General features: G+C 40.5%; 2 protein-coding genes across 2 annotated transcripts; both read left to right on the top strand.

The window, feature by feature from the left end:
• Positions 1–5,204: 5,204 nt before the first annotated feature.
• LOC144241532 (olfactory receptor 2B11) lies at positions 5,205–6,158 on the top strand. Its single transcript, XM_077776119.1, has one exon. It carries the CDS (start codon positions 5,205–5,207, stop codon positions 6,156–6,158), a length of 954 nt encoding a protein of 317 aa, XP_077632245.1.
• Positions 6,159–19,663: 13,505 nt separating this feature from the next.
• On the top strand, positions 19,664–25,551 carry LOC144241347 (olfactory receptor 2H2-like). Its single transcript, XM_077775939.1, has 2 exons — positions 19,664–19,677; positions 24,591–25,551. Exons 1-2 carry the CDS (start codon positions 19,664–19,666, stop codon positions 25,549–25,551), a joined length of 975 nt encoding a protein of 324 aa, XP_077632065.1.
• Positions 25,552–25,995: the final 444 nt, after the last annotated feature.

The following is a 25,995-nucleotide window of genomic DNA, read 5'->3' as shown; positions in this document are numbered from 1 at the left end:
AACACTGGTCTATGCTGGAGACCAAGGGGACATGAGATGGAGGACAGGTGAGTCAATAAATAGTGGCCACACATGAAGCAGCATGTATAAAATGGTGTACTTCAAGCTAGAAAAGACAGTCAGGAACAGAACAGACTGCTCCTGCCTGTAGGTAGACCAGTTGTCCAGTACTCATCAGAAGCATGGATGTTCACAGCACAGTGTATGAGTACCCTGAGGCTCATTTCTGCTGCTGTTCAATATTTTTGACAAAGCTGAGTTATAGTCACAAAAACAATTTAAAGCCCAGTATGGGCCTATACAGAGATGAATAGAATGAGAAAGGCAAATATTACCAATCCCTAGAGAAAAAAAAAAACTTTGAGGTGAATTTTAGCAGCAAATTGAAATAGTTAAAGAAAAAAAAATAGGCAGTGGAATGTGTGTGTTGGGGAGCAGTTGTGTGCAAGAGGGATGTTTAACAAAAAGTAATGATATAAAACAGGACTGTTAATACTTTGAAGGTAGATGTCATGGGTCAAGTGTTAAGACCTCTAAGGGTCTAGAGGGAAGTAACTTCCTTCTGTATAAAGTAGAAACTGGGGACTTAAAGGGCTTTCTACATGAAGTCATAGTGTTGTGCTTACCTGAGTGAAAAGGATGTTCCTAACCTTTGCGGACATCTCAGTTTTCCCGGAATTATTGAAGGAGGTCATGAAATGGCACATACATTGCTCTTGGTATACAGATTGAGAGGTGATGAATTTTCACTCAGTGCTGAGTTACCTCCCTTCTGCTTTTTATTTCTTGTTATGAAATGCTTGTTATGAAATCTCTAGAACTAAGGCATTTTGAAAAGTTATACCTCAGCCCCCTTGTGTGGATATGGTTATCAATGCTCCTAAAACTCCTTTGTACATGGGAGCTTACAGAGAATGATCCAGTAAGTAATCAGTGAGGAGGGTTTCAGAAAGAAGCAGAGGTTGAGTTGTACTACGTGATGTGAGACGGTATTCCTGGTGGGAGGACCCACAACAGGCAAAGCTGTAGAAAGGATGAGCAAACCTGTGTGTAGACCTGACCACTGGCTATATGAAAAGGGCTGGTGGATGATAGCAGAGCAAAGCTGAAGGGAACAGGGCTGAGGTTGTGCCTTTAGACTCTTCCTCACTCGGCCAGTTCACCTCTTGATTTTATTCTAATTGAACTTGGATTCATTAATCCAGGACTTCTTGGATCTCTTTGATCCAAGAAATAATCATATCATTGGGACAGAACCAGAAATATAAACAAACCCTTAGAAAAGTACCTTTGGTGTGTGTGAGTAAAGAATGCCTGTTAGTATCAGTGAAGGAAAATGTTAAGCTTTGTCCCCAAGACTTAAAATCCTGAGATTTGATCCTAGTTATGACCTGGACAGTTAAATAAGGCCTTCACATCGTTATTTGGGTGGTGTAAATATTTCAGGCTGAATGTTAGATTGAAGAAAAAGATCTCTTGGACTAATAAGCAATAAAACTCCATGGTCTATTCTTTCTTCTCCCACCTCATAAGCTTATTTCCAGATTTTCTTTTCTGTTTGTTGGAGTAGATAATATGTTCTGTTCACCTCTAAGCAGAAGTCTAAGCAGAAGTCCATAATTGGCATTATGATAATATATACATGACAATAAGATATATATATATGTATATATATACACATACATGCATATAGACAGATATAGATATAAGTATAGATATAGACACATAATGAAGATTATATATCAAACACAGAGTGATACAGATCACAAGGTTTTATCAATGTGTTCAAAATCCCCCTGTGCTACCAATAGGTATGGGATAAGTCCTGTGATTGAAATATCTATCCCAGGGTGGCTTCTAGAGATAGGGATGTGACAACGGTCAGAAGAAACTGCAGAGGATTGAGTTAAAGAACATAATCTCTACTCTTGCCACACAACTGTTTAAGAAGATGGTCGTTTAGTTTGTAGGTAACTGAAACACTTAAAGGTATATCAGCTCTTAAGACTTGAGCCTTAGAAAGATGACTCCCTTGTAAGTGTGAGTAATGGACTGGATAAGGAAGGAATTGCCTCTGGGGAGACAGTTAGGCTCTAAGTGGGGTCCAGATGGTCATCCTGGCTGAGAACGGCACTGGCAAGGATGCAAATAGTTTGTCCTATAACATTAGACTAGTAAAGCCAATAGGAAAATCCACGGATGAAATATAGTAAATGAGAAACATTACCAGAAATAACCTGAACACTCTGAGTCAGGGTAACTGATGCAGAGACAGCCAGAAATGAGAACGAAGGTGCTGGACTGAAGTTAGAGGAACAACTGACAGGTTAAATTTGGGATCCTCTAGCTAACAATGTCAGAAAAGAGGGGTACCTGGGTGGCTCACTCAGTTGAGGGTCTGGCTCTTGATTATGCCTCAGGTCATGATCTCAAAGTTCATGAGATTGAGCTTAGTGTCCAGCTCTATGCTGACAGCGTGAAGCCTGATTGGGATTCTCCCTCTTTCCTACTCTCTCTGCCCCTCCCCTGCTCTCTCTCGCTCTCTCTCTCTCAATACATAAATAAACTTTTAAAAAATGAGATTAGATGTCAGTGAAGAAGTGACAGCTAGAGACACAAATCTGGAATGACTCTAAGGGTAATTGTGGCAGATGTGGACATTACTGTGTTTATCCAGGGAAGCAAGACAGTGCCTTGGGGAACACCTCTCTTTGAGTGATAGGAAGATGGAAGGAGGTCACGGGAATCCAGAGCCTCAATCTGAAGTGGAGCTCTAAGCAGAAAGGGCTGGACCACAAGGCATCAAATGCAGAGCAAGAAGCCTCAGGTTGGGCTGGTGTCCAGATTTGCAAGCTACTAGTTGTATGTGTGTGTGTCTATGCATGTCTGGTACACTGAAACAGAAATTACAGGAAGCTCCTCCTCTTCAGTCTCCTCACCACTTTCTCTTGGGTGACATTACTCTCCTGTTTTCTATCATTCTCTTCATCTCAGTCATGTGCATGGATGCTATTGCTGCTTTGCAGATCACCAATGGCTTTTTTAAAGCAAAGTAGTAAAGAGAATAATGGTTGAGAGCAAGAGCTTAGCTTTCAATCTTGGTCTTACCACTTGCTGCTATGTAGGTAATGTAAAGTAGACCAGTCATCTTCCCCAAGCCACTCTATTCAACAGAAAAATGGGGGTAAAAACATCTCTCTTACTGAACCATTAAAGCAGTAAGTAAGATAATCACATAAAGTTGTTATCACAGCACCTGGCTCATAGTGAATGTGCAATGATTTGCATTCATTACTAAGTATGACCTATACCTACCCCTCTATCTTCTTTAATTTCTCCATCCTTTTATATATATCCTCACTATCCTTATAACTTGTCCTATTCTTGCCCAGTGTAGACTCTGAGAAGAAACCTTGGAATGAGAAATCAAGGAAAGGGAGATGGTATGATCACTTTTTATCATAAAGGTGGGCTAACCTGATTTTTCCCTGCCCAGCTCACTGAATCAAAAGTTGTGCCCTGAGCTCCCATTAGAGATAAAATAACTGCATTGTGTAAGATTCACTTTAGAAGTATTTTCGACAGAATAGTGGGAAAAAGTGTTCCAAAAATATTGGAAGCAGTATGCAGTTTTGAAACAACAGAGGGATAAAGATAATTTGTACTTATGTATCCATTTAAATCCTAGAATTTTAGATGTTCTTAAGTACTACCATGATTCTTTTTTTTTTTTTTTTGAGAGAGAGAGAGCACAAGTGAGGGAGAGAGAGAGAGAGAGAAGAGAAAGAGACAGAGAGAAGTGGGGCTTATGCTCACCCAGGGTGGAACTCAAACTCATGAACTGTGAGAGTACGACCTGAGCCAAAGTCAAATGCCTAACCGACTGAGCCACCCAGGTGCTCAAAAGTAATACCAAGGTTCTTAAGAATGTAAGACTTGGAGAGGAGGGAGGCACTTGTTTAGTGCAGCATCATTGAATATGTATCCATGAATTTTATAGTCTAAGTACAGAAAGTATCAAATAAGGAACTAAAAATGGATCTTTCATAAATTACTTGCAGACAGAATTTAACTTCTTTTCAATCCTATCCTGGACTATATCCCTCCATCATGAACTTGAATGTGCACAGTCCTGCAAAGAGTGTAAGGGGTTAGGGGCTGATGAAGCTCAGGGGAAAGGCCCCATGAATCAGCAGGTGGAAATCCAGTTTCTTTCTAAAAAATACAGAAAACAGATAACAAATCAGCTCTGTGCTCCAATTAGGAGAGGAAACAGCTGCTTGGTAAAGAGGTTGTACAGGGAAATCCAAGTGCCACTCAAACTGCCCAATAAACATTAGTTCTGGGGGCAATCAGAACCTTCAGTAGACAACTCCAGGGACTATGTCCCTTACAGTGCAATCTCTTTCTCCCTAAGCTCAAAATCCTATGCTATGGGATCTTATTAGGTGCCCTGACCAAGTCAACACCTGCGGTGACTTAGCTCCTACTCTTCAGAGTCTCAGAGGATCTTGGTATGTGTTTTTTTTGTTTGTTTGTTTGTTTTACTGCAAAGTGAGTGTTAGTGCTGCCTAAGTGTGGATGACCATGGGAGAGAGTCCAGCATGTACAGAAAGCCAGAAAGCATCTGTTCATGATGAACAGAGCCAGATGTAAGCCTTAGCAGGTGAGTCAAGTATATTCCTATCTTGCTTTAGGCCACTTCTCACCTCCCTGCAACCAACGCTTCCAAAAGGCAAAGCAAGAAAACCTAAGAAAAAAGTCCATTTCTGTCAGTGAGTTTGTAGAGATAGGTTGAACATTCTATTGGTGACGGGAAATATGACAGACTTTGAACAAACTGGAAGAAAATTGCTATTTATGGTGTACTTTCACAAATATCATGCTGCTCTATCATTTCCAAAACTTTGCATGTGAAGGAAGTATTTTCTCCCTAGGTCACAGAAGCAGAAATCAAAGTTTAGAAAGATTAAATGGCATAACCAAGGTCACAGAACATGGGAGGCAGAGCAAAGCCCACTTAAACATGCTGTGCCTCCTGGTCCTGACTTCCCCACATCCCAGTGTCTCTGTGGAGACAACAGGATGCAACCTATGTAGGAAAGCTCAAGCATAAGCATAAGGAAGACAGTTCTCTCCAGCTCTCAGGTTTTATTCACTTTGACTTTCTTGACTCATCGCAGGCACCAAAAACATGCCTCAGCATGAGAGGTGACAACCAGAGCTTCCCAGGGGATCCCCCTAAGGACTTCATCCTTCTAGGTGTTTCTGACAGGCCATGGCTGGAGCTCCCTCTCTTTGTGGTCCTCTTGGTGTCCTACATTCTGGCCATGTTGGGGAACATCGCTATCATCCTAGTGTCCCGACTGGATCCCCAGCTCCACAGCCCCATGTACATCTTTCTTGGGCACCTGTCCTTCCTGGACCTCTGCTACACCACCACCACAGTCCCTCAGATGCTGGTCAACACGGGAAGTTCCAGGAAAACCATCAGCTATGGTGGCTGCACAATGCAGTATGCAGTTTTCCACTGGTTGGGATGCACTGAGTGCATCATCTTGGCCGCCATGGCCCTGGACCGCTATGTGGCCATCTGTGAGCCTCTCCGGTATGCTGTTATCATGCACCGTCCTCTCTGCCAACAGCTTGTGGCTGTGGCATGGCTCAGTGGCTTTGGCAACTCCCTTGTTCAGGTAGTCCTGACCGTGCAGCTGCCTTTCTGTGGGCGGCAGGTGCTAAACAACTTTTTCTGTGAGGTACCAGCCATGATCAAGCTGTCGTGTGCTGACACAGCCATGAATGATGCCACATTGGCTGTGCTGGTAGCCTTCTTTGTCCTGGTCCCCCTAGCTCTCATCCTTCTCTCCTATGGCTTCATCGCCCGAGCAGTGCACAGGATCCAGTCCTCCAGGGGAAGGCACAAAGCCTTTGGAACCTGTTCCTCCCACCTGGTGGTAGTCTCCCTCTTCTACCTGCCAGCCATCTACATGTACCTGCAACCCCCTTCCAGCTACTCCCAAGAACAGGGAAAGTTTATTTCCCTCTTCTATTCCATAATCACCCCTACCCTCAATCCCTTTATCTACACCCTGAGGAACAAGGATGTAAAGGGAGCTCTTCGAAGGCTCCAGTCTAGGATCTGGAGGTTCTGTAGATGAGGCTCTGAGATTTGACAATGTCAATTGGTTACAGAAACGTGGGCAAGTGTATTGTGTGATAAGGATTCCACAGCCAGTGTAAGTTTTTTGAGAGATTTGGGAGATCTTCAAGTCCTCTGTCAAAACATTTTGTCTTCTGTGTGGTCAGGGTGCCTAAAATCCTACCTCTCCCAATAGTCTTTAGTTCTAAGACACCAAGTATTTTTAGGAATCATTTAAACAGAATTGGTGTTCAGTAAGATTTTTGTCAAATTGTTTAATTTCTACTTTCCTAATTCTTGCCCCTTTTCACTTTTCTACTTTTTTCTTATTTTTCTCCCACTTGTCTGATCTTCCCTCTTCCTTTTTCATTACTTCTAAGTATACATAATGTGAACCTGCAATATAATCTGATATTACTTATAATAATTTGGTTTTTCTCCATATACTTAAATCTCCATAAATTTTATGTAACTTTTTTAAATTCCCAAAATGAAGAGGATTACTTTCTTCTTCCTGTGACTTTAGATGAGATTTTTTTCCTACAGTTCCGGTTTTCTTCTGTAGAAAGTTTCCCCCTCCATGGTCTGAAAACAAGCATATTTATTATGGATGTGTAAGACTCTATATTAGAGTCAAACATCATAATATCTTATCTAAAAACCCAATGCTGTAGTTGAGAATACAAGATATAAATGTAATCAAAGTTAGGGAGAATAAAACTTTAACTAATAAGTTCAAGGTCATTGTAACAGCTAACATTTGTAGAAGCCTTCCAAGATGTAGGTACTAGATTAAGTGTATTTATGTATGCCATCTTGTTAAAAATAGCCCCATGATATGAGCTCATCTATAATTTTCCACTGTTGTATCGGAAAGGTTGCATTAACTTGGCCTTGGTCACACTGGGAACTGAGACCAGAACTAAAGTCCATACTCTCTGCCTCCTTTATCAGAACAGAGCCATGATACTAGGACTTTATATTTACATTTTTGTCATGTTTAATATTTATTTATATTTAACTTACTCGTTTTTATCCCCCTGCCATCATCATGCCAGACACTAATACAACCTAACAGGACAATAAATATAATAATAATAATAAACAATAATAATAATAATAATAAAAGATAAGTGTATGACAATTAGGACAAAAGGGAAATTGAAGAAGTCTTACTGACAGTAAAGGCAAAAAGAAAATATAAATCACAGAGCTACAGCATTTGATTTAAGAATTGAGAGGGGGGCCTGGGTGGCTCAATTCATTGAGGATCCAACTTCAGCTCAGGTCATGATCTCCTAGCTTGTGAGTTCGAGCCCTGCGTCGGGCTCTGTGCTGACAGCTCAGAACCTGGAGCCTGCTTCACATTCTGTGTCTCCCTCTCTCTCTGCCCCTACCCCTTTCATACTCTGTGTGTGTCTCTTTCTCAACAATAAATAAACAATAAAAAAAAAAGAATTGTGAAAGAACCATGACTGTTCCTCTTTCCAAAACCACAAAGAAACGTTCCCCTGGGCTACCATAGAACAGCCACTGGGTAATAGCTAAAAGCCCTTTAGAACTAACTTCGTGAGCATGCATAATAATATATAAGAGCTTTCTCTTCTAACGTCTCCTGATGGCACAGGTCCAAAACACAACCCAATGAAAGCAATGTGACATGGACGCAAAGAGGGTCAATCCATACACACACCTATATCACGATCCAACCTCATTTTACAACACATTTGAGAGTACTGAGGACTGTGTTTTTCAAAACAGATGTACTAAATTAAAGATGATCTCAACATATTCTCTATTCCGGAGGTGCCTGGGTGGATCAGTCGGTTGAGCGTCCAACTTAGGCTAAGGTCATGCTTTTGCAGTTCTAGAGTTCAAGCCCTGCATCGGGTTCTGTGTTGATAGCTCAGAGTCTGAAGCCTGCTTCAGATTCTTTGTCTCCCTCTCTCTCTTCCCCTTCCCTGCTTTCTCTCTCTCTCTCACCTCTCTCTCTCTCTCTCTCTCAAAAATAAACATTAAAATATTTTTTAATATTTCTATTCCCTGCAGTGATAAGTGAAGACTAATAGAGTGAGCAAAAGGATATTTTACATCTTCCAAGACAAGCTGATAAGAAATCTGACAGCTTCCAGCTAATTAACACTCCTGCAAGTCCCTAGGTGAGAAGGCTAACTACTGTAAGATATCCATGCTACGGAGACTGTGGGTGGATGCTGTCATCTACTGCTCTACCTCGAGCAGGCTTGCAGGCAGTTCTCCACATCCAAGTGGAGCTATCTATCCTCAGCCCTCCTGACCAGCCTTTCCCACCTAGTGATCTTGGTAGACTAAGCACGGAGCAAAAGAATTTCTCAGCTGAGCTCTGCTCAAATTCCTAACCCACAAAATAGTCATATATAATAAAATGGTTGTTATTGTAAGCAACTAAGTTTGGGGATGGTTTGGCAGGCAGGTGAAACACTGAGGACCCCTCGAATATTAAATATCACAGTTATGTGAAACCACAAGATAAATATGGTGAATTTTCCAGAGCATTAATATTATTAGACGTTTTAAAAGAAAATATTTAAATAATTCAACTGATAACTAAATGAAAGCATGCTTTCAGTATAATAAACTAACCTAATAGAAAAATGTAGACAAAATTTTGTAATGAAACTCAAGATTAGAAATAATTGGCATGCTCTGGTACACTGCTCTATATTATGGTAAGTGTGTTGACATTCACTTCTCTCTGCTTTTAAGAGTAGTTTGTGGGAAAGTGAGAGAAACACTCTTAAAGAAAACAGGATAGTATGTGTGCTTTTCAGGTACTCTTTCAAAAGTATTACTCTACCAGGAAACCTTTAGAAATCTATTGGTCTGTGCTGTGAATATAGTGAGACTCTTTCTTTTGTGGGGGTGGCAAGGTACAAAATAATTTTATTATGCTCCATGATGAATTGCCCCCAGTGCAACATCCTATCACTAACATTTCAAAAAGATTCACAGGCAAAACAAAATTTCAGTTGATAAATGGGAAAGAATGATTGAGAAATCTTTATGCACCTCACACATATAATATGTGGCTAGCTAAAATTGCCTGTCACCTAGCATTTAAATGTAAAATACCTCATACTAGTTTGTTAAATGCATAAGCAATCAGACAATCATTTAGCTGCAGTTTCTATGGGAGGCTTTCAGATAATGCACAAGTATGAAGCTGACTACAATACAAGATGGTGGAGGACAGAAAGATGCAATGCTTATATCAGCAGTGGGTTTAATCTTCATGCCTGGACTGAGTTCCAACTCTTGATTGGGTTTCGACCAATAGTAATTTAGACTTTGTGGAATAGTGGTAACAAAAACCCTTTTACCCCCCCTTAAGAATAACCTCAATTACCTTTGGCAAATTTTATAGCCACAATTTTACATATTTAAAATTGTGTTTCTGGGGCGCCTGGGTGGCTCAGTCAGTTAAGCATCCAACTTCGGCTCAGATCTTGATCTCACAGTTAGTGAGTTCAAGTCGCCCCATTATTGGACTCTGCATTGACACTGTGGAGCCTGCTTAGGATTCTGTCTCTCTCTCCTTCTCTCTTCCCATCCCCCACTCACGCTTTTTCTCTCTCTCAAAATAAATACACTTAAAAAGATAAAATAAAAAATAAAATTGTGTTTTCAACTCAAAGGATGGATATCCTTTACTCAAAGAACCTCCTGATACATATCCATCACATCAAAGTTAGTTGGAAAACCCTGAATTCCTTGACCAACATTTTGTTGGAGGGATCTTAAACCAGCATTACCCTGAAGACATTTATAGGATATTTAAAATGTTTTTATAACATCAAAAAAAATTAAAAAGGGAAAATGTTCAATATTACCTAAAATAATTATAATGTTCTATTTACCATTCACACAAATTCCTAATTCTATTCATTAGTATTTGTCCAGCCTCATCCACACCATACTCAAGATCACTGAGCTCAAGCCATAATAAAAATGAGACAGAGCAGGAAAAGGTTTCTAGCAGCTAAGGCACTGCTTTGCAAGAGATGAGAAGTCCAGAGTCTTTCCCCTGCGTTTAAGTTACTCTTGCAAGAAAGAATAACTTAACTTTGAATAACATAACTATTTTACTAAACCACTTACTGCTTTCAGCAGCAAAGATTTTTAGACTATTTCTTACAATAAGTAGATGCACCACTGCTAGAGATTATGTGATAACTGGTGAAACAGTCATTTACTGGATGCTCTAGGCAAAATGACCTGGCATCCACTTTCTCAAGGTGTCCAACCTGAGTAGACAGCTCTTTAATTCAACAAAGGGAAAACCAAGATCTTCCCAAGAAACCTGGATAATACATACTCTGGAAACATCACTGACACCCATAGAGGATCTGCCTTTAACCAGTAAAGGTTTTTCACATAATAATTACAGGGTTTGTAAAAGATTCAGGTAGTTGATTAAGCAGAATTGCCGTATTACAGAGTCATTAGTCATTGGGACTTGTATAGAACAGGGAATGACATGTATTCTATGCTTTCTTTGCACTTCTTTCTGAGATTAATTGTTTAGCATAGCCAAACAATTGTGCCACTCCCAGTTCTGGAAAACAGTATGGAGGTTCCTCAAAAAATTAACAATAGAACTCCCCTATGACCCAACAGTAGCACTGCTAGGAATTTACCCAAGGGATACAGGAGTGCTGATGCATAGGAGCACATGTATCCCAGTGTTCATAGCAGCACTCTCAACAATAGCCAAAACATGGAATGGATCAAGAAGATGTGGTTTATCTATACAATGGAATACTACATGGCAAAGAGAAAGAATGAAATCTGGCCATTTGTAGCAACATAGATGGACCTTGAGGGTGTTATGCTGAGCGAAATAAGTCAGGCAGAGAAGGACAAATACCATATGTTTGCACATATAGGTGTATTAGGAGGAAGTTAACAGAGGATGAAGCCGGAGAAGAAGGGGAAAATAGTTGGGGAGAGGGAGGGAGGCAAACCATGGGAGATTCTTGAATGCTGAGAACAAACTGAGGGCTGGGAGGGGAGAGGGGACGGGGGGTGATGGGCATGGAGGAGGGCACTTGTAGGGATGAGCACTGGGTGTTATATGGAAACCAACTTGACAATAAACTAATTAAGGAAAAAAAATCAGATGTACCGATTGCTTTTTTATTTTCCTAAAGTATTACCACTATCTTTCATGTTCCCCTCATTAACAATATCAAATGTTTTTAAAATAATATGAGCAGTTAAGTACACAAATTTGACCATATATTTTTAATATTTATTTATCTTTATTGAAGTATAATGAACATAATGTTATATGAGTTTCAAGTATGCAAGATAGTGATTCAATAATTCTATACATTTCTCAGTGCTCATCAAGTGTCCTCTGAATCCCCTTTACTCTTTCATCCATCCCTCACTTACCTCACCTTTGGTACACAGTTTCTTGTCTACTTTTAAGGTTCTTTTGTTTGTTTCTTTCTTTCTTTTCCCTTTGTTCACTTGTTTTGTTTCTTAAATTCCACATATGAGTAAAATCATACAGCATTTGTCTTTGACTTACTTATTTCACTTAAGATTATACCTTCTGGGTCCATTCATGACATTACAAATGGCAGGGTCTCATTCTTTTTCATGGCTGAACATTATTCAAAAGGGTATCTACACCTCTATGTTTATTGCAGCATTATTTACAATAGATGAGACATGAAAGCAATCTAAATGTCCATCCATAGATGAATGGACAAAGAAGATGTGAGATAGATAGATGATAGATAGATTGTAGGTGAGTGATAGATAGATAGATAGATAGATGATAGATAGGTAGATAGATAGATAGATAGATAGATAGATAGATAGATAGATAGATTGATAGAATCTTTCTTTTAACCTCCAGTCCCCACTAGTATACAAAGCCTTCCTTAACAAACTAAAGATAACTGTCAAAAATTCTCCTACTTCCCTGTTTGTTTACTCCAACTTCTGAAACATCACATAACCATCTCTCGACAAACACACACTTGATTCTTGAATTTATTTTTTTATGTCCACACCCTATACTAAATAATACTATGCCAGCTACGAAGCTACCATGTTTCAACACCAAGTTCCCCCCTCAAGATTCTTCTTTGTGATGCCAAGTTAGGACGCCAAGAACAAAATGATTTTGCTTGTCAGCTACTTCCTGTAAACACATCCAGTGGGAAGCACTGCAGTCAGTCTGTGGGGATGGAGGAAAGAGGACTTTCACTATCTCATTTCCCTTTGTGTCTCAGTGCTTCCTCAACAAGGCTGCCTCACCTTGGCAGCAGCAGCTGACTCCTGTTTCCACACCTGCAGATCCAGCCTTTCCTACCCCTTTGGACACCACCAGCAACCCAGAACAATGCTCCCTTCCCAGAAGCTGGGACTCAGCTCCACGGGACCCTCTCCAAACATCCAAGTTCTAATAAAGCCAACTACCTGTTTGCTGCAGTCACTTTCCATATGAAAGCTTTCTGTTGTTTTTCTCTTTTCAGAGAGCCAATCCCTAACTTCTTTATGTTAAATCCCCTCCATTAAAACAAGGGTCTAGTTTCTGCTCCGTGGCTGCGTTCTGACTGATACACCTGTATGTTATTTAGATGTTGATCTCACTGCTCTGAGGTATGACTCTTACCTGACAACTCCTTAATTAGAATATGTATCATAGTTTCAGGTGCAGAAAGACACATAATAAAAGTGAGTTCAGAGTAACACAGACATTCTTGTACCTGAGGTATCAATAATAAAACAGTGAAACTTTAGAATAATAAAACAGTGAGTGTTCCATAAGCCAAGCAAACATTCCTAATAAATTTTAACTTGATAAATGAGGGATGTCTTGCAATACAAATAGTGCATGATGCTGAATGTCACATGGCCACAACAGAGCCAATTGTTCTTGAAATTTGCTTTGGTATACAAGTGCCTTGGAGTACAACCATGGTTCCAGAATGAGTTATGCCTGCATACCAAGGTTTTACTGTAATTCCTAAAATGAGCCTTATGTGTCTGTTAAGGTAATTCTTGATACAGCTAAACATCACAAAGTTGAAAACACATACCTTTTGCTCATTTATGGCCACAGAACTAACTTTTCTATCCTGAGAGATTGGGTTACAGGGATTCTATTCCAAAGTATATCTTCTTTTTAATTTTTTAAAATGCTTTATCTATTTCTGAGAGAGAGAGAGAGTATGAGCAGGGGAGAGTCAGAGACAGAGGGAGACACATAATCTGAAACAAGCCCCAGGCTCTGAGCTGGCTGTCAGCACAGAGCCCGACGTGGGGCTTGAACCCACGAACCGTGAGACCATGATCTGAGCTAAAGTCGGACGCTTAACCGACTGAGCCACCCAGGCTCCCCCCAAAGTAAATCTAATCCACCGAGAATGTTGCCCCATAGAATGGAAAATGAAATTGAGCCTTTAACCCATGACCCTATTTCTGAAACTTACTCCTCAAAGATGATGGGAGGAGAAAGAGATGAAAACAGACTTCACTATATCCGAGGCACCGCTATGAATGCAACACTAACCCTTTTTAATCTCAAAATAGCAAAATGAGACAGATATAATCATTATCTGCATTATTATACATAATGAAAAGTGAAGTGGCTTACCCACGGTGACACAGTGAGTGAAGTATTGGGATCTCTATGTGCTTGGTGACCAATTGTTCACTCCAATCAGGTGTACAGCAATCCAGTCCAATGTTAACACTACTCTGTAGTTACCACAAAGCCTAGAGGTGTAAGGGTCTCAGTCTCACAGGATGAGACTTCAAATGCCAGCTGCAAGTCTCAGGGGCCACCCACAATTTTGCATGATTTATCTGTAAACTCTGGCTTTCCTACAATCCATCCTTTGGTTCAATGATTTGCTAGAAGAACTCACACTACCCACTAAGAAGTGTTATGCTTATGATTACCAATTTATTAAAAAGATACAACTCAGAAACAGCCAAATGGGAGAGATGCATAGACAAGGTTCAGCTTCATGATGGGGGATGCAGACCTTCCATGTCTCATCCCTATGGAACAGGTGCACCACCTTCCCAGCACATCATGTGGGGACTTCTCTCAAGCCTCAATGTCCAGAGTTTGTCAGGGAGGGGGGGTGAACACATAGGCATGAGTGATTAACTTATTGATTTCTGACTTGCTGGGTCTCCAGCCCTTTGCCCTTCCTCATAGGTAGGGGATTGGGCAGAAAGCTTGGTCTAATCACATGCTCATCTTTAGGGTGTGGCCAGCTCCTCTCTTGAAACTACACAAGAACCCACCATAAATTACATTAGCATAAACCCAGGTATGTTCAAAAGACCTTTAATGAACAACAAAAGACACTCCTATTACTCAGGAAATCTGAAATGTTTTTCAAGTTCTGTGCCAAACACTAGAGTAAAGACTAACTGTATTTATTATACCACAGACTCTGACTATAGAAGCCTTATGTTAAACTTTACAAGGTATTGAAATAAAGAGAACCAGAAGGCATGAGAAGAATGAGAGGGGGGAAATCCAACCACAGGGGAAGTGAAGAGCATCCCTACGGGACCCAACCTATACCTGCCTAGAGCATTAGAGCTACACCTGGAACAAAGTAGCACAGGTGCCATGGAACAGAGAGGAGGAAGAGACAGTCATCCATCCATGGATTTCCAGGCCATGAGGCTCCAGTAGGTAGCATGTCACAATGACATGAGATGAGGGGCTTGGAGTAAATCCTAGGCGCTCAAAGGTCTCCAAGAAATAAACCCCTCACACCTTTTAGGCAGGGATTCACAGCTGTCTCTGGCTCAGCTCCAACAATCCAGAAGACTCCAGGGCCTTGGTTGCTCCCATCCTGATGCTCAGTTCCCACTGGGCACAGACTGGCAGGAAATCTGTAATCCATTCTTCCTCCAGAGGTCCTGTAAAACCTGAGGTCTCAAGTGCACACTCGTGCTCATGCTCAGGAGGCTTACACTTTGTGGCCACCCTGTTGCTCCAATCAGAAAGGTGAATAGGAGGTGAGGTGCCTGGGTGGCTCAGTCAACTGAGGATCCAACATCAGCTCAGGTCATGATCTCATGGTATGGAGTTTGAGCACAGCATCTGGTTCTGTGCTGACAGCTCAGAGCCTGGAGCCTGCTTCAGATTCTGTGTCTCCATCTCTCTGTCTCTGTCTCTCCCAAAAATGAATAAACATTTAAAAGAATTTATAAAAGTGAATGGTATTTGCAAAGAGGGAGGCTGAGGATACATACCCAAGCTGCCACCTTCCTGGATTCCCCCCTGCCACCACTACCTGNGATTTTACATATATATATATATATATATATATATATATATATTTTTTTTTAAGTGAGCTCTACACCCAACATGGAACTTGAACTCATGACCCCAAGATCAAGAGTTGCATGTTCCACTGGGTGTTATATGGAAACCAACTTGACAATAAACTATTTGTAAAAACAAAACAAAACAAAACAAAAAACTGATCTGCTGGCCCACAGTCNAAAAAAAAAAAAAAAAAAAAAAAAAGAGTTATATGCTCCTTAACCAAACCAGACAGGGACCCTTAGATTATAATTTTTAATGTTAAAAATAAGAAAGTAGCATTTTTTAAACAAAAAAAGTGATAAAAACAACTCCCATACAGACACTTTGTGCTATTCATAATTCTTAGTGATTTTTTGCACTTCTCAGAAAAAAAAATTTAATTTTCAGAAATACATCATAGTTGTTTTGTTTCATTTCAAATTTTATTTAAATTCTAGTTAGTTAACATACACTGTAATATTAGTTTCAGGAATAGAATTTAGTGATTCATCACTTACATATAACACCCAGTGCCCATCCCAGTAAGTGCTCTCCCTTCATTTAACCCATCCCTTGGCCACCTACCCCCAACAATTCTCACTTTTCTCTTTATATTTAAGAGTCTCTTATGATTTGAAGAAGTGGTGTTTTAAATAAGAGTTTTAAGTGGAAGGAAAATGGAGCAAGTTGCCACCATGATTGCTGAGATGCAGATTCTAGGAAGACAATCTTCTATTAGAGCAAGAGGCAGGAGAGCCAGCCCAGGCATGACCATGTGGGACCCACTCTCAGTTCAGGCACTGGATGCATGGGGTGCCTAGCTTCACTCTGGGATCAAACCCACTCCATGCCTGACCATAATAGCTGTGGAAACAGGTCTAGTTGGATGGCCCCGACTTTATGCAAACTCCTAGTCCCTTTCACCTCCACCTGCTCTTCTTACAGTTAATGACAATTCCCTTTTGATTGCCCAGGCAAAGGGGTCATTTTCTTGACCTTCCATTTGGTTTTACTGGTTTATTTGCACCCACTCACCAGGGTGTTTCTATTTTTGCACCAGCATTACCAGGGTATTATTTCTGTCTTTCTGGAGATGTAATTGACATATAACATTCATTATCATTTTAAGGTATCTAACATAACAATTTGATATATGTATATACTTCAAAATGATTACAATAAGATTCATTAACAACCAGCACCACACATGTTTGCTGGTTTTCCTTGAGATGAGAACTTTTAAGATCTACTCTTTTTGGGGGTGCCTCAGTCGGTTAAGTGTCCAACTTCAGCTCAAGTCATGATCTCATGGTTTGTGGGCTCAAGCCCCGCGTCGGGCTCTGTGCTGACAGCTAGCTCAGAGCCTGGAGCCTGTTTCAGATTCTTTATCTCCCTCTCTCTGCCCCTCCCCTGCTCGCTCTCTCTCTCTCTCTCTCTCTCAGAAATAAAACATTTAACAAAATTAAGATCTACTCTTTTAACCACTTTCAAATATGTATTGCTAACTATAGTCCTTATGTTGTATATTATATCCCCACTACGGATTTATCTATACCTGGAAGTTTGCACCTTGTGATCACTATGTTTTAATGGCTGTGGCATCATAAAACTTGTAACATCTGGTCAGGAAAATCTCCTTGGCTTGTTTTTCTCTTTTAAAAGCGTCTCTCCTTGAGGGCACTGGAGTGGCTCAGTCAGTGAAGCGTCCAACTTCAGCTCAGGTCATGATTTCATGGTCCGTGAGTTCAGGCCCCATTTCAGGCTCTCTGCTTGACAGTTCAGAGCCTGGAGCCTGCTTCAGATTCTGTGTCTCCCTCTCTCTCTCTGTCCCTCCCCTGCTTGCATTCTGTCTCTATCTCAAAAAATAAACATTAAAAAAATTTTAAAATGTCTCTACTGGAATCCTTTCACATGTATATGTGTTTAAAAACATCAAGTTGTACACCATAAATATATTCAATGTTTATTTGTCAATGCCTCAATTACGTTGGGTGATATACATATGGCATAATTTTCTTTTCAATTTTTCTCAGTGTTTTTTCCTCCCCAGAGAATGTGCATTCTTACTGAAATGTAATTTTATACTATATGATTAGTTCATTTAAAATGTTAAATTCAAAAAGGAAGGAAGGAAGGAAGGAAGGAAGGAAGAAAAAGAGAAAGAAAGAAAGAAAGAAAGAAAGAAAGAAAGAAAGAAAGAAAGAAAGAAAAGAAAGGAAGGAAGGAAGGAAGGAAGGAAGGAAGGAAGGAAGGAAGAAAGAAAGAAAGAAAGAAAGAAAGAAAGAAAGAAAGAAAGAAAGAAAGAAAGAAAGAAAGAAAGAAAGAATTCAATGACTTTTGGTATAGTCACAGAGTTGTAGATTCATCACCACAATTTCAGAATTTTTTACCTTAAAGAAACCCCACTCCCAAAACGACCATGCCATCACACACAGACACCCAGCCCTAGGCAACCATTTACACTCTGTCTCTATAGATTTTCTTATTTAGGACATTTCTCTGAAATATTTTCATGTGTGTTTTTCATTCCCTGTGATTTCTCATGCCCCTAGAGTTTCCCCACTAAGATTGAAACATCCATTGATTCAGTGGTAAACACACACACACACACACACACACACACACACACACACACATTCTTAACCCTGGTTGTTATTTTTAAACTCCTACATGGAGTTTATGATTATTTGTGGGTCAGGGATGTGGTGGTCTCCACTGTGTGGTTCTGCAGGGTCTCTCCCTCAGCTCCATTCCACTGGCCAGATATGTCCCACAGAAACAGATTCAGAGGCCCTGACTTGTTGTGGTGTTCCACAAAATCTACTAGTAAAAGGATACTTGTTCAAACTTTTCAAACCCAAGACTCCAGAAGCAGAAAACAAAACAGAACCAGAAGTGACAACCTTCCATCACTTCCTTTCCCACATGTCAGGAGCCTTCATACATCGTCATGCTCTCCTTCATTATCCTTATTACCTTCAAGCAATTCTTGTTCTTCTTTTTTTTTTAAGTTTTATTTAAGTAATCTCTACACCCAATGTGGGGCTTAAACTCACAACCCCAAGATCAAGAGTCACACACTCTATTGACTAAGTCAGCCAGGCACCCTAGTTTTTGTCTTTCTTACCTTCTCTTCTTGGGCTCCCAAACATAGTCTTCTTATAGCTAGTGTTTCTTTAGGGTCCTGATAATTGTGAGCAGGAGAGGAGTTTTCCATAGCACTCCAGACCTGCATATCTTTCCACAACCAAATATGAGGCAAAAATGTGTATGAAGTAGCTATAAACTGTAATGCTGGTGACATATATAGATAAAGATATAGATACAGATATAGATATATTGCAGTTTGCATGTGACTTTATGACCACACATAAAACCTTGACAATGACAACTGCAGGGACATAAGGTGTATACAATTTATTATGATGAATTTTCTTCTACAAGCATATATAAATTTTAGAATAAATAATATATGGGACACCTGGGAGGCTTGGTCAGTTAAGCATCTGACTCTTGGTTGAGAACTAGGTCACGATCTCGCAGTTTGTGGGATTGAGTCTCACATTGGGCTCTGCACTGACAGTGCAGAGCTTACTTGGGATGCTCTCTCTCTCTCTCTGCTCTCCCCCACTCTGTGTCTCTCAAAAATAAACACTTAAAAGAAAAAGTAACACATAAAAAACCCTTTCCCTTGGATCTCAAAGTCTTTTCTGAGCATCTTTGTCTTTTTTTCCATGAGGAAGAAAACACTGCATTCTGAATCCAAGCAGTTGAACAGAGAAAAGCATAAGGCTGGGAACCATACTGAGGAGAAGACTCCAAAGGCCAATAGGATTTATTGAGCCCTCTATTGACAGAATTGGCTCATGAACAAAAGAAGTCTGATTTAAGCAGCATGGAGGGAAATCCTTCGTGGTATGCCCCCATGGGTCCGCCATCTCTAATGGCTCAGAGCAGGCACAGATAAGTACCGCGGTGACTGAGAACTCGCCATAGGAGACATTCAGATGAAGGGCTAATTTCCATCTGGGATGTGGTCCCAGTGGCCTTATCAGTCTCAGCAAGCTGAGTCTTCCTGAGGTAGGCAGGATATTTCCAGGGGACTGGTGGCTATGATCTCTCCATGATTCTGTGCACCAAGACGTTCATAGAAGCAGGTCTCTAATTCTAGCCCCCCTTCAACAACTATGGTGTTCTGGAGGTAAGTCATTTACTCTACTGCTCAAGCCATGACCAAGCCTGGACTGAAATACCATACCATAAAATCCTATGAAAAAAGCTGCAGGAACCTCACGGATGCCTTTGAGAATGGCTATGACTGAGAGGGTGAGGGGGAAAGGAACATATTCCAAGCACATATTCAAAAGGGATTGAGATTAGTGTGTGTGTTTTCCCTAGTCAACGGTTCTCCGGATATTCAGAAACTTCAGAAATCCACATCTGCAGTTAAGGACAGAGTATTTTGGTATTTGCATGGAGTCTCCAATGCCAGACACTTGCCACAATAGGTCAACATTTGGCTTAGCCGTTTGTAAGAAAATATAGATACCTTTCACATGAGAATGAAAATGGGATTGGGCATGAAGTTAGATGAATAAAAGTGAAAAAGTAAGACACATTTACTTTATTATTAATAGTTAATATCATTTTACAATATACTAAATTAATATTAATGATTTCAAATATTAGTAACAAAAACTCAGGCAGGAATGCATTGGTGATACAAACTGGAAATTGTTGACAATTCAAGTATTTAGATGCAGAGGGCGAGAGAAATGTTACCTATATTAAATCACTAGGTAGCAGCCAAAAGAATATTTGCCTAAATTCCAAGTAGCCGATGTTAAACTAATTTCTGAAGGTGGGAGCTATTGCACGTGCATGTGGACAGGCTGAATGAGGTCAGCAAATGGCACAGTTGGGGAATTGCCAGAAGTTAGAGAACAACCAAAGATCTCTGTGCAGGGTGCAATGGGTACCTAGTTTAACCCTGAGTCCATAATATCCAACACAGAAACACTTCTTAGTTCCCAAGAATGTGCACAAAGTCCAGGTGAGACATTGCTCTTTCCTCAGTTGGCATTCCTTTTGTTGTTACTCTGCTGTGTTTTAGATTTGCCTGACTCACCCAAATGTATACCTAGATTCTCCAATGTCTGTCACCATCTGTAACCACAACTTTCTTTAGTTTAGGCTCTGACTAGGGTTTTACATGAATTATCAAGACTGGACAGGTAAGACAGATGGGTCAGGAAAGGGAAGTGTAGGGACCAGTTTCCTGAGGAGAAACCACAGAGCCATTGCCTTGGGGTACTGGCAGAGTTCAGGTCCAGAACACAGCCTGTGGGAACACACAGTGTTGGTGGCATAGGAAGGACTTGGAATGAATGGAGAGAGGTGTCCATAGCCTACTCTAACCCAGCTTGCACAAACAACAACATCAGGAGTACAAATACCAATAGTGATAACGTCTCATACGAGCAGATTGTCACACAGGGTCACAGAACACCAAAGTGACATAGTTAACATGTTCTTATCAGCAATTTGAAAATGTCCCTGGGATACTTTTGATATTCAACCCCACAAGAAGTTGAGATGTGTAAACATGTATTATTAGAGGGGAAAAAAGCAGCCAGCTTTACGGAGTGAAGGCCAAATGAGACAAATATGTCTACTAAATTAATATGCTTTAAGATCAACTGGTCTAGGCTTTTCCGGATATGGAAAGAGAGCTGCTAAGTGGCTGTCTGCTTCCAGCCTCTGTTACAACTTCAAATAGGAGAACATGACATGCACTGTCATTAAATACATCATTAGTTCTCAAAAGTATGGTGGTTTCATCAATGATAATGGAAATACCACTCAATGACACATTAGATGTCAAATTCTGCTCTTTAGAAAAAAGACACCCCTTTTTTTATTACACCTCTTATTTACTTATTTTATAACTGAAAATGGGTAACCTTTGACCACCTTCCTGTAGTTCACCCTATCCCCTACCACAAATCTGTGGTAATCACAAATCTGATCTCTTACCCCTCACCCCTGATTTTACTTTTAATTCATTCTGAAACAGAGAATATCATAGATATCTGAACATTAAAATTAGGCTACTTTTTTGTGTGTATTATTCACAAGATTACTTTGAGTTCTAATTTCCTCATTTACATGGGGTGTGATTATAAAGCTCAATAACTAATTATTTTAATATAATTTATTGTCAAAAAGTTCCCATACAACACCCAGTACTTATCCCAACAAGAGCCCTCCTCAATACTCATCACCCACTTTCCCCTCACCCCATCCTCCATCAACCCTCAGTTTGTTCTCTGAATTTAAGAGTCTCTTATGCTTTGACTCCCTGTCTGTTTTTATCTTATTTTTCCTTCTCATCCCCTCTATCCATGTTTTATTTTTTATTTTATTTTTTAAATTTTTTTTNAATTCCTAGCAGTGCTATTGCTGGGTCATAGGGGAGTTCTATATTTTTTTAATTCCACATATGAGTGAAATCATATGCTATCTTTCTCTGCCTTATTTTGCTTAACACAATACACTCTAGTTCCATCCATGTTGTTGCAAACGGCAAGATTTCGTTCTTTGTGATCGCCAAGTAATATTTCATTATATAAACATACCACATCTTCTTTATTCATCAGTCAGTGGACATTTGGGCCCTTTCCATACTTTGGCTATTTTTGATAGTGCTGCTATCACCATTGGGGTGGATGTGTCCTTTTGAATCAGCATCTTTCCATCTTTTGAATAAATATCTAGTAGTGCAATTGCTGGGCTTCAGGGTAATTCTATTTTTAATTTTGGGGTGAACCTCTGTAGAGTTTTCCAGAGTGGCTGCACCAGTTTGCAATCCCACCAACAGTGCAAAACGTTTCCCTTTCTCCACATCCTTGCCAACATCTATTATTTCCTGAGTTGTTAATGTTAGCCTTTCTGAAAGGGGTGAGGTGGTATCTCATGTGATTTCGATTTGTATTTCCCTGATGATGAGTGATGTTGAGCATCTTTTCATGTGTCTCTTAGCCATCTGTGTGTATTCTTTGGAAAAGTGTCTATTCATGTCTTTTGTCCATTTCTTCACTGGATTGTTTTTTTAGGTGTTGAGTTTAAGAAATTATTAATAGATTATGGATAGTAATTCTTTATCCAATATTTCATTTGCAAATATCTTTTCCCATTCCATTGGTTGCCTTTTAGTTTGTTGATTGTTTCTTTCACTGTATTGCAGCATTATTTAGAATGGCCAAGATATGGAAGAAACCCAAGTGTCCATTGATAAGTGAATGGATAAGGAAGATGTGAAACTTCTACACTGGAATATTATCCAGTCATTTTAAAAAGGATGAGATAGTGTCATTTGTGACAACATGGATGAACCTACAGTGTATTATGCTAAGTGAAATAAGTCAGAATGAGAAAGACAAATACCAATGATTTCACTCAAGTGTGGAATCTAAATAAAAAAAAAGAGGAGAAAAAATAAACAAACAAAAACAAAATCAGGACTATAAGTACACAGAACGAACTGATGATTGCTAGAAGAGAAGAGGGTGGGAAGATGGGTAAAAAGGGTAAGAGGGAGTGGAAAATACAGACTTCCAGTTATGGAATGAAGAAGCCATGGACATAAAAGGCACAGCAGAGGGAATATAGTCCATAATACTATAATAGTGATATATGGAGACAGATGGTGGCTCCAGTTGTGCTGAGCACTGCATAACGTATAAACCTGCTGAATTACCATGTTGTACACCTGAAACTAATGTGACTATACTCAACACTGTCAATGATACTCAGAATTTTTAAGGAGCTTTCATCATTAACAGATATTGAATTTTGTCAAGTACTTATTCCACGTGTACTGAACTGATCATATATTTTTCTTTTATTGTATTAATATAATGTATTGATTGAGTTGCATATATGGAATCATCTTTACACCCCAGGGATAAGTCCCACATTGATCATGGGCACGATGCATTTAATGTGCTGCTAAATTCAGTGTGCCAGAATTTTACTGAAAATTTTCACCTCTATATTCAAAAGGGATATTGGTCTGTAATTTTCTTCTGGTGGTGTCCTTATCTAGATTTTGTATTAAGGTAATACTGCCCTCTTTAAATGAGTTTGGCAGTGTCTCTTACTCTGATTTTTTTGGTAAAGTTTGAGAAGAATTGCTGTTATTTCTTTTATAAATATCTGGTAAAGTTCACCAGTGAAGATATCTGGTTCTGGGCTTTTCTTTGTTGAGAAATTTTTTTATTAGTGAATCAATCTCTATAATATTATTTGATCTATTCAGATTTTCTATGTCTTCCTGATTCAGTTTTGGTAGTTTGTGTGTTTCTCAAATTTTTCTTCATTGTATCTAGGCTGTTCTGTTTGTTGGCATAAGTTGTGCATAGTGGAAAAGGTTAGTTTCATTTTTTTAAATTTTTAACCTTTATTTATTTTTGAGACAGAGAGAGATAGAGCATGAGCTGGAGAGGGACAGAGAGAGAGAGGAAGACACAGAACCTGAAACAGGCTCCAGGCTCTAAGCTGTCAGCACAGATGATGCGGGCTTGAACCCACAGACCGTAAGATCATGACCTGAGCCAAAGTTGGATGCTTAACCGACTGAGCCACCCAGGTGCCCCTAGTTTTCTTTTTTTAAGTTTATGTATTTATTTTGAGAGAGAGAGCATGAGCAGGGGACAGGCAGAGGGAGAGAGAGAAAGAATCCAAGCAGGCTCCAAGCTCAGTGCAGAGCCCAACACAGGGCTCGATCTCATGAAACTGTGAGATCAGGGCCTAAGCCAAAATCAAGAGTAGACACTTAACCAACTGAACCACTCAGGTGCACTGACAAGAGTTAGTTCTTACATAATTACCTACCACAATCTCATGTTCTAGGAACATCCTAGAACGTGCTAGAATCATCCAAGTTTGTAGAAATTAACAGATGAAAATTTCCAAAAAGGGACAGAGATGAAAGAAAAGCCAGTAAACATGTAGAGAAAATATTAATAGAGAAAGGGCAATTTTCTAAAATCAAAAATCACTTTTCTCTACCTCTTTTAGGTGATGTTCTAACTGATGTGTTATTTGTTTTAGATCCAGGTGGGCGCTGGATAGACATGCCAATGGCACCGTCCCAGATGGCTTCATTCTCTTGGGCTTCTCAGATAACCCCAGGCTAGAAAGGACCCTATTTGTGGCAGTGTCTGTCTTTTACACAGTCACCCTAGTGGGCAACACCACCATCATACTCCTGTCTCACCTGGACCCCCAACTCCACACCCCCATGTACTTCTTCCTCACCCACCTCTCCATCCTGGACCTCTGCTTTACCACCAGCTGTATCCCTCAGATGCTGGTCAATTTCTGGAGCTCTGACAAGACCATCAGCTATCTAGGATGTGCAGTCCAGCTCTACATCTTCCTGGGACTCGGGGCTGCAGAATGTGTTCTGCTGCTAGTCATGGCCTTTGACCGCTATGTGGCAGTGTGCCGGCCCCTGCACTATCCAGTCATCATGCACCCGCCCCTGTGTCACAAGCTGGCATTCTTGGTCTGGACAAGTGGGGTTTTTGGCACATTGGTGCAGTCTCCCTCCACCATGAAACTCCCGTTTTGCCATCATCATCAGGTTGACGACTTTGTCTGTGAGGTCCCTGCACTGATCCGCCTGGCCTGTGGAGACACACGTGTCAATGAGCTTCAGATCTCAGTGATTGGTGCCATCTTCCTGATGGGGCCCCTCCTGCTCATCCTTGTCTCCTATGGCCATATCGCCCAGGCAGTGCTGGCCATCCAGTCCCAGGATGGAAGGAGCAAGGCTTTCCGTACCTGCTCCTCCCACCTGGCTGTCGTTTTTCTCTTCTACTGCAGTGTCACTGCTGTCTACATCCGACCCCGGAGTCATTTTTCCCAGAAGGGAGGGAAGTTCCTAACTCTATTCTACACTGTGGTGACCCCAACTCTCAACCCACTCATCTACACTTTGAGGAACAAGGACATGAAGGGAGCTTTCAGGAGGCTCCTAGGCAAAGACAGAATGGCCACTGAAGAGTGAGGAGAGGCTCAGATTCAAGAAGTCAGGTTTGTCCAGTTCATTTGCTGATTTGCAAGCATGAGGATTCTCAATCAACTCTAACAGAAGTAGTGGCCAATTGCCTGCTTTATACAGACAGTGGTCTAATGAAAAGCAAATGTGATGTAGCTGGAAATATTATTTTTCAACTTAAATGCAGGAGAGACATTGTTCCCAATCAGACTACCATCAGGAAGCAGACACCTTTACCATTATTGAAAAAGTGTGCATAAGGCTCCTAGAGGCTCAGTCGCTTGAGCGTCCAACTTTGGCTCAGGTCATGATCTTACACTTTCAGTGTTCAGAGTTGCAGTGGGAGATCCAGAACACCAGTCATCTGGCAGCCGATGGGGAGCGGGCAGCCGCCTGGCCCGTGGGCATTCCAGCACCGTCGCACCCGGCCTCCCGTTTTGAGGTGCTGCGCTG

Source organism: Crocuta crocuta, unplaced genomic scaffold (genome assembly GCF_008692635.1).
Source record: "Crocuta crocuta isolate KB4526 unplaced genomic scaffold, BGI_CrCroc_1.0 scaffold441, whole genome shotgun sequence".
In the NCBI taxonomy this organism is placed as follows: domain Eukaryota; kingdom Metazoa; phylum Chordata; class Mammalia; order Carnivora; family Hyaenidae; genus Crocuta; species Crocuta crocuta.
Note: the sequence above shows the minus strand (reverse complement) of the source record. Positions and strands in the feature narration are given on the sequence as shown.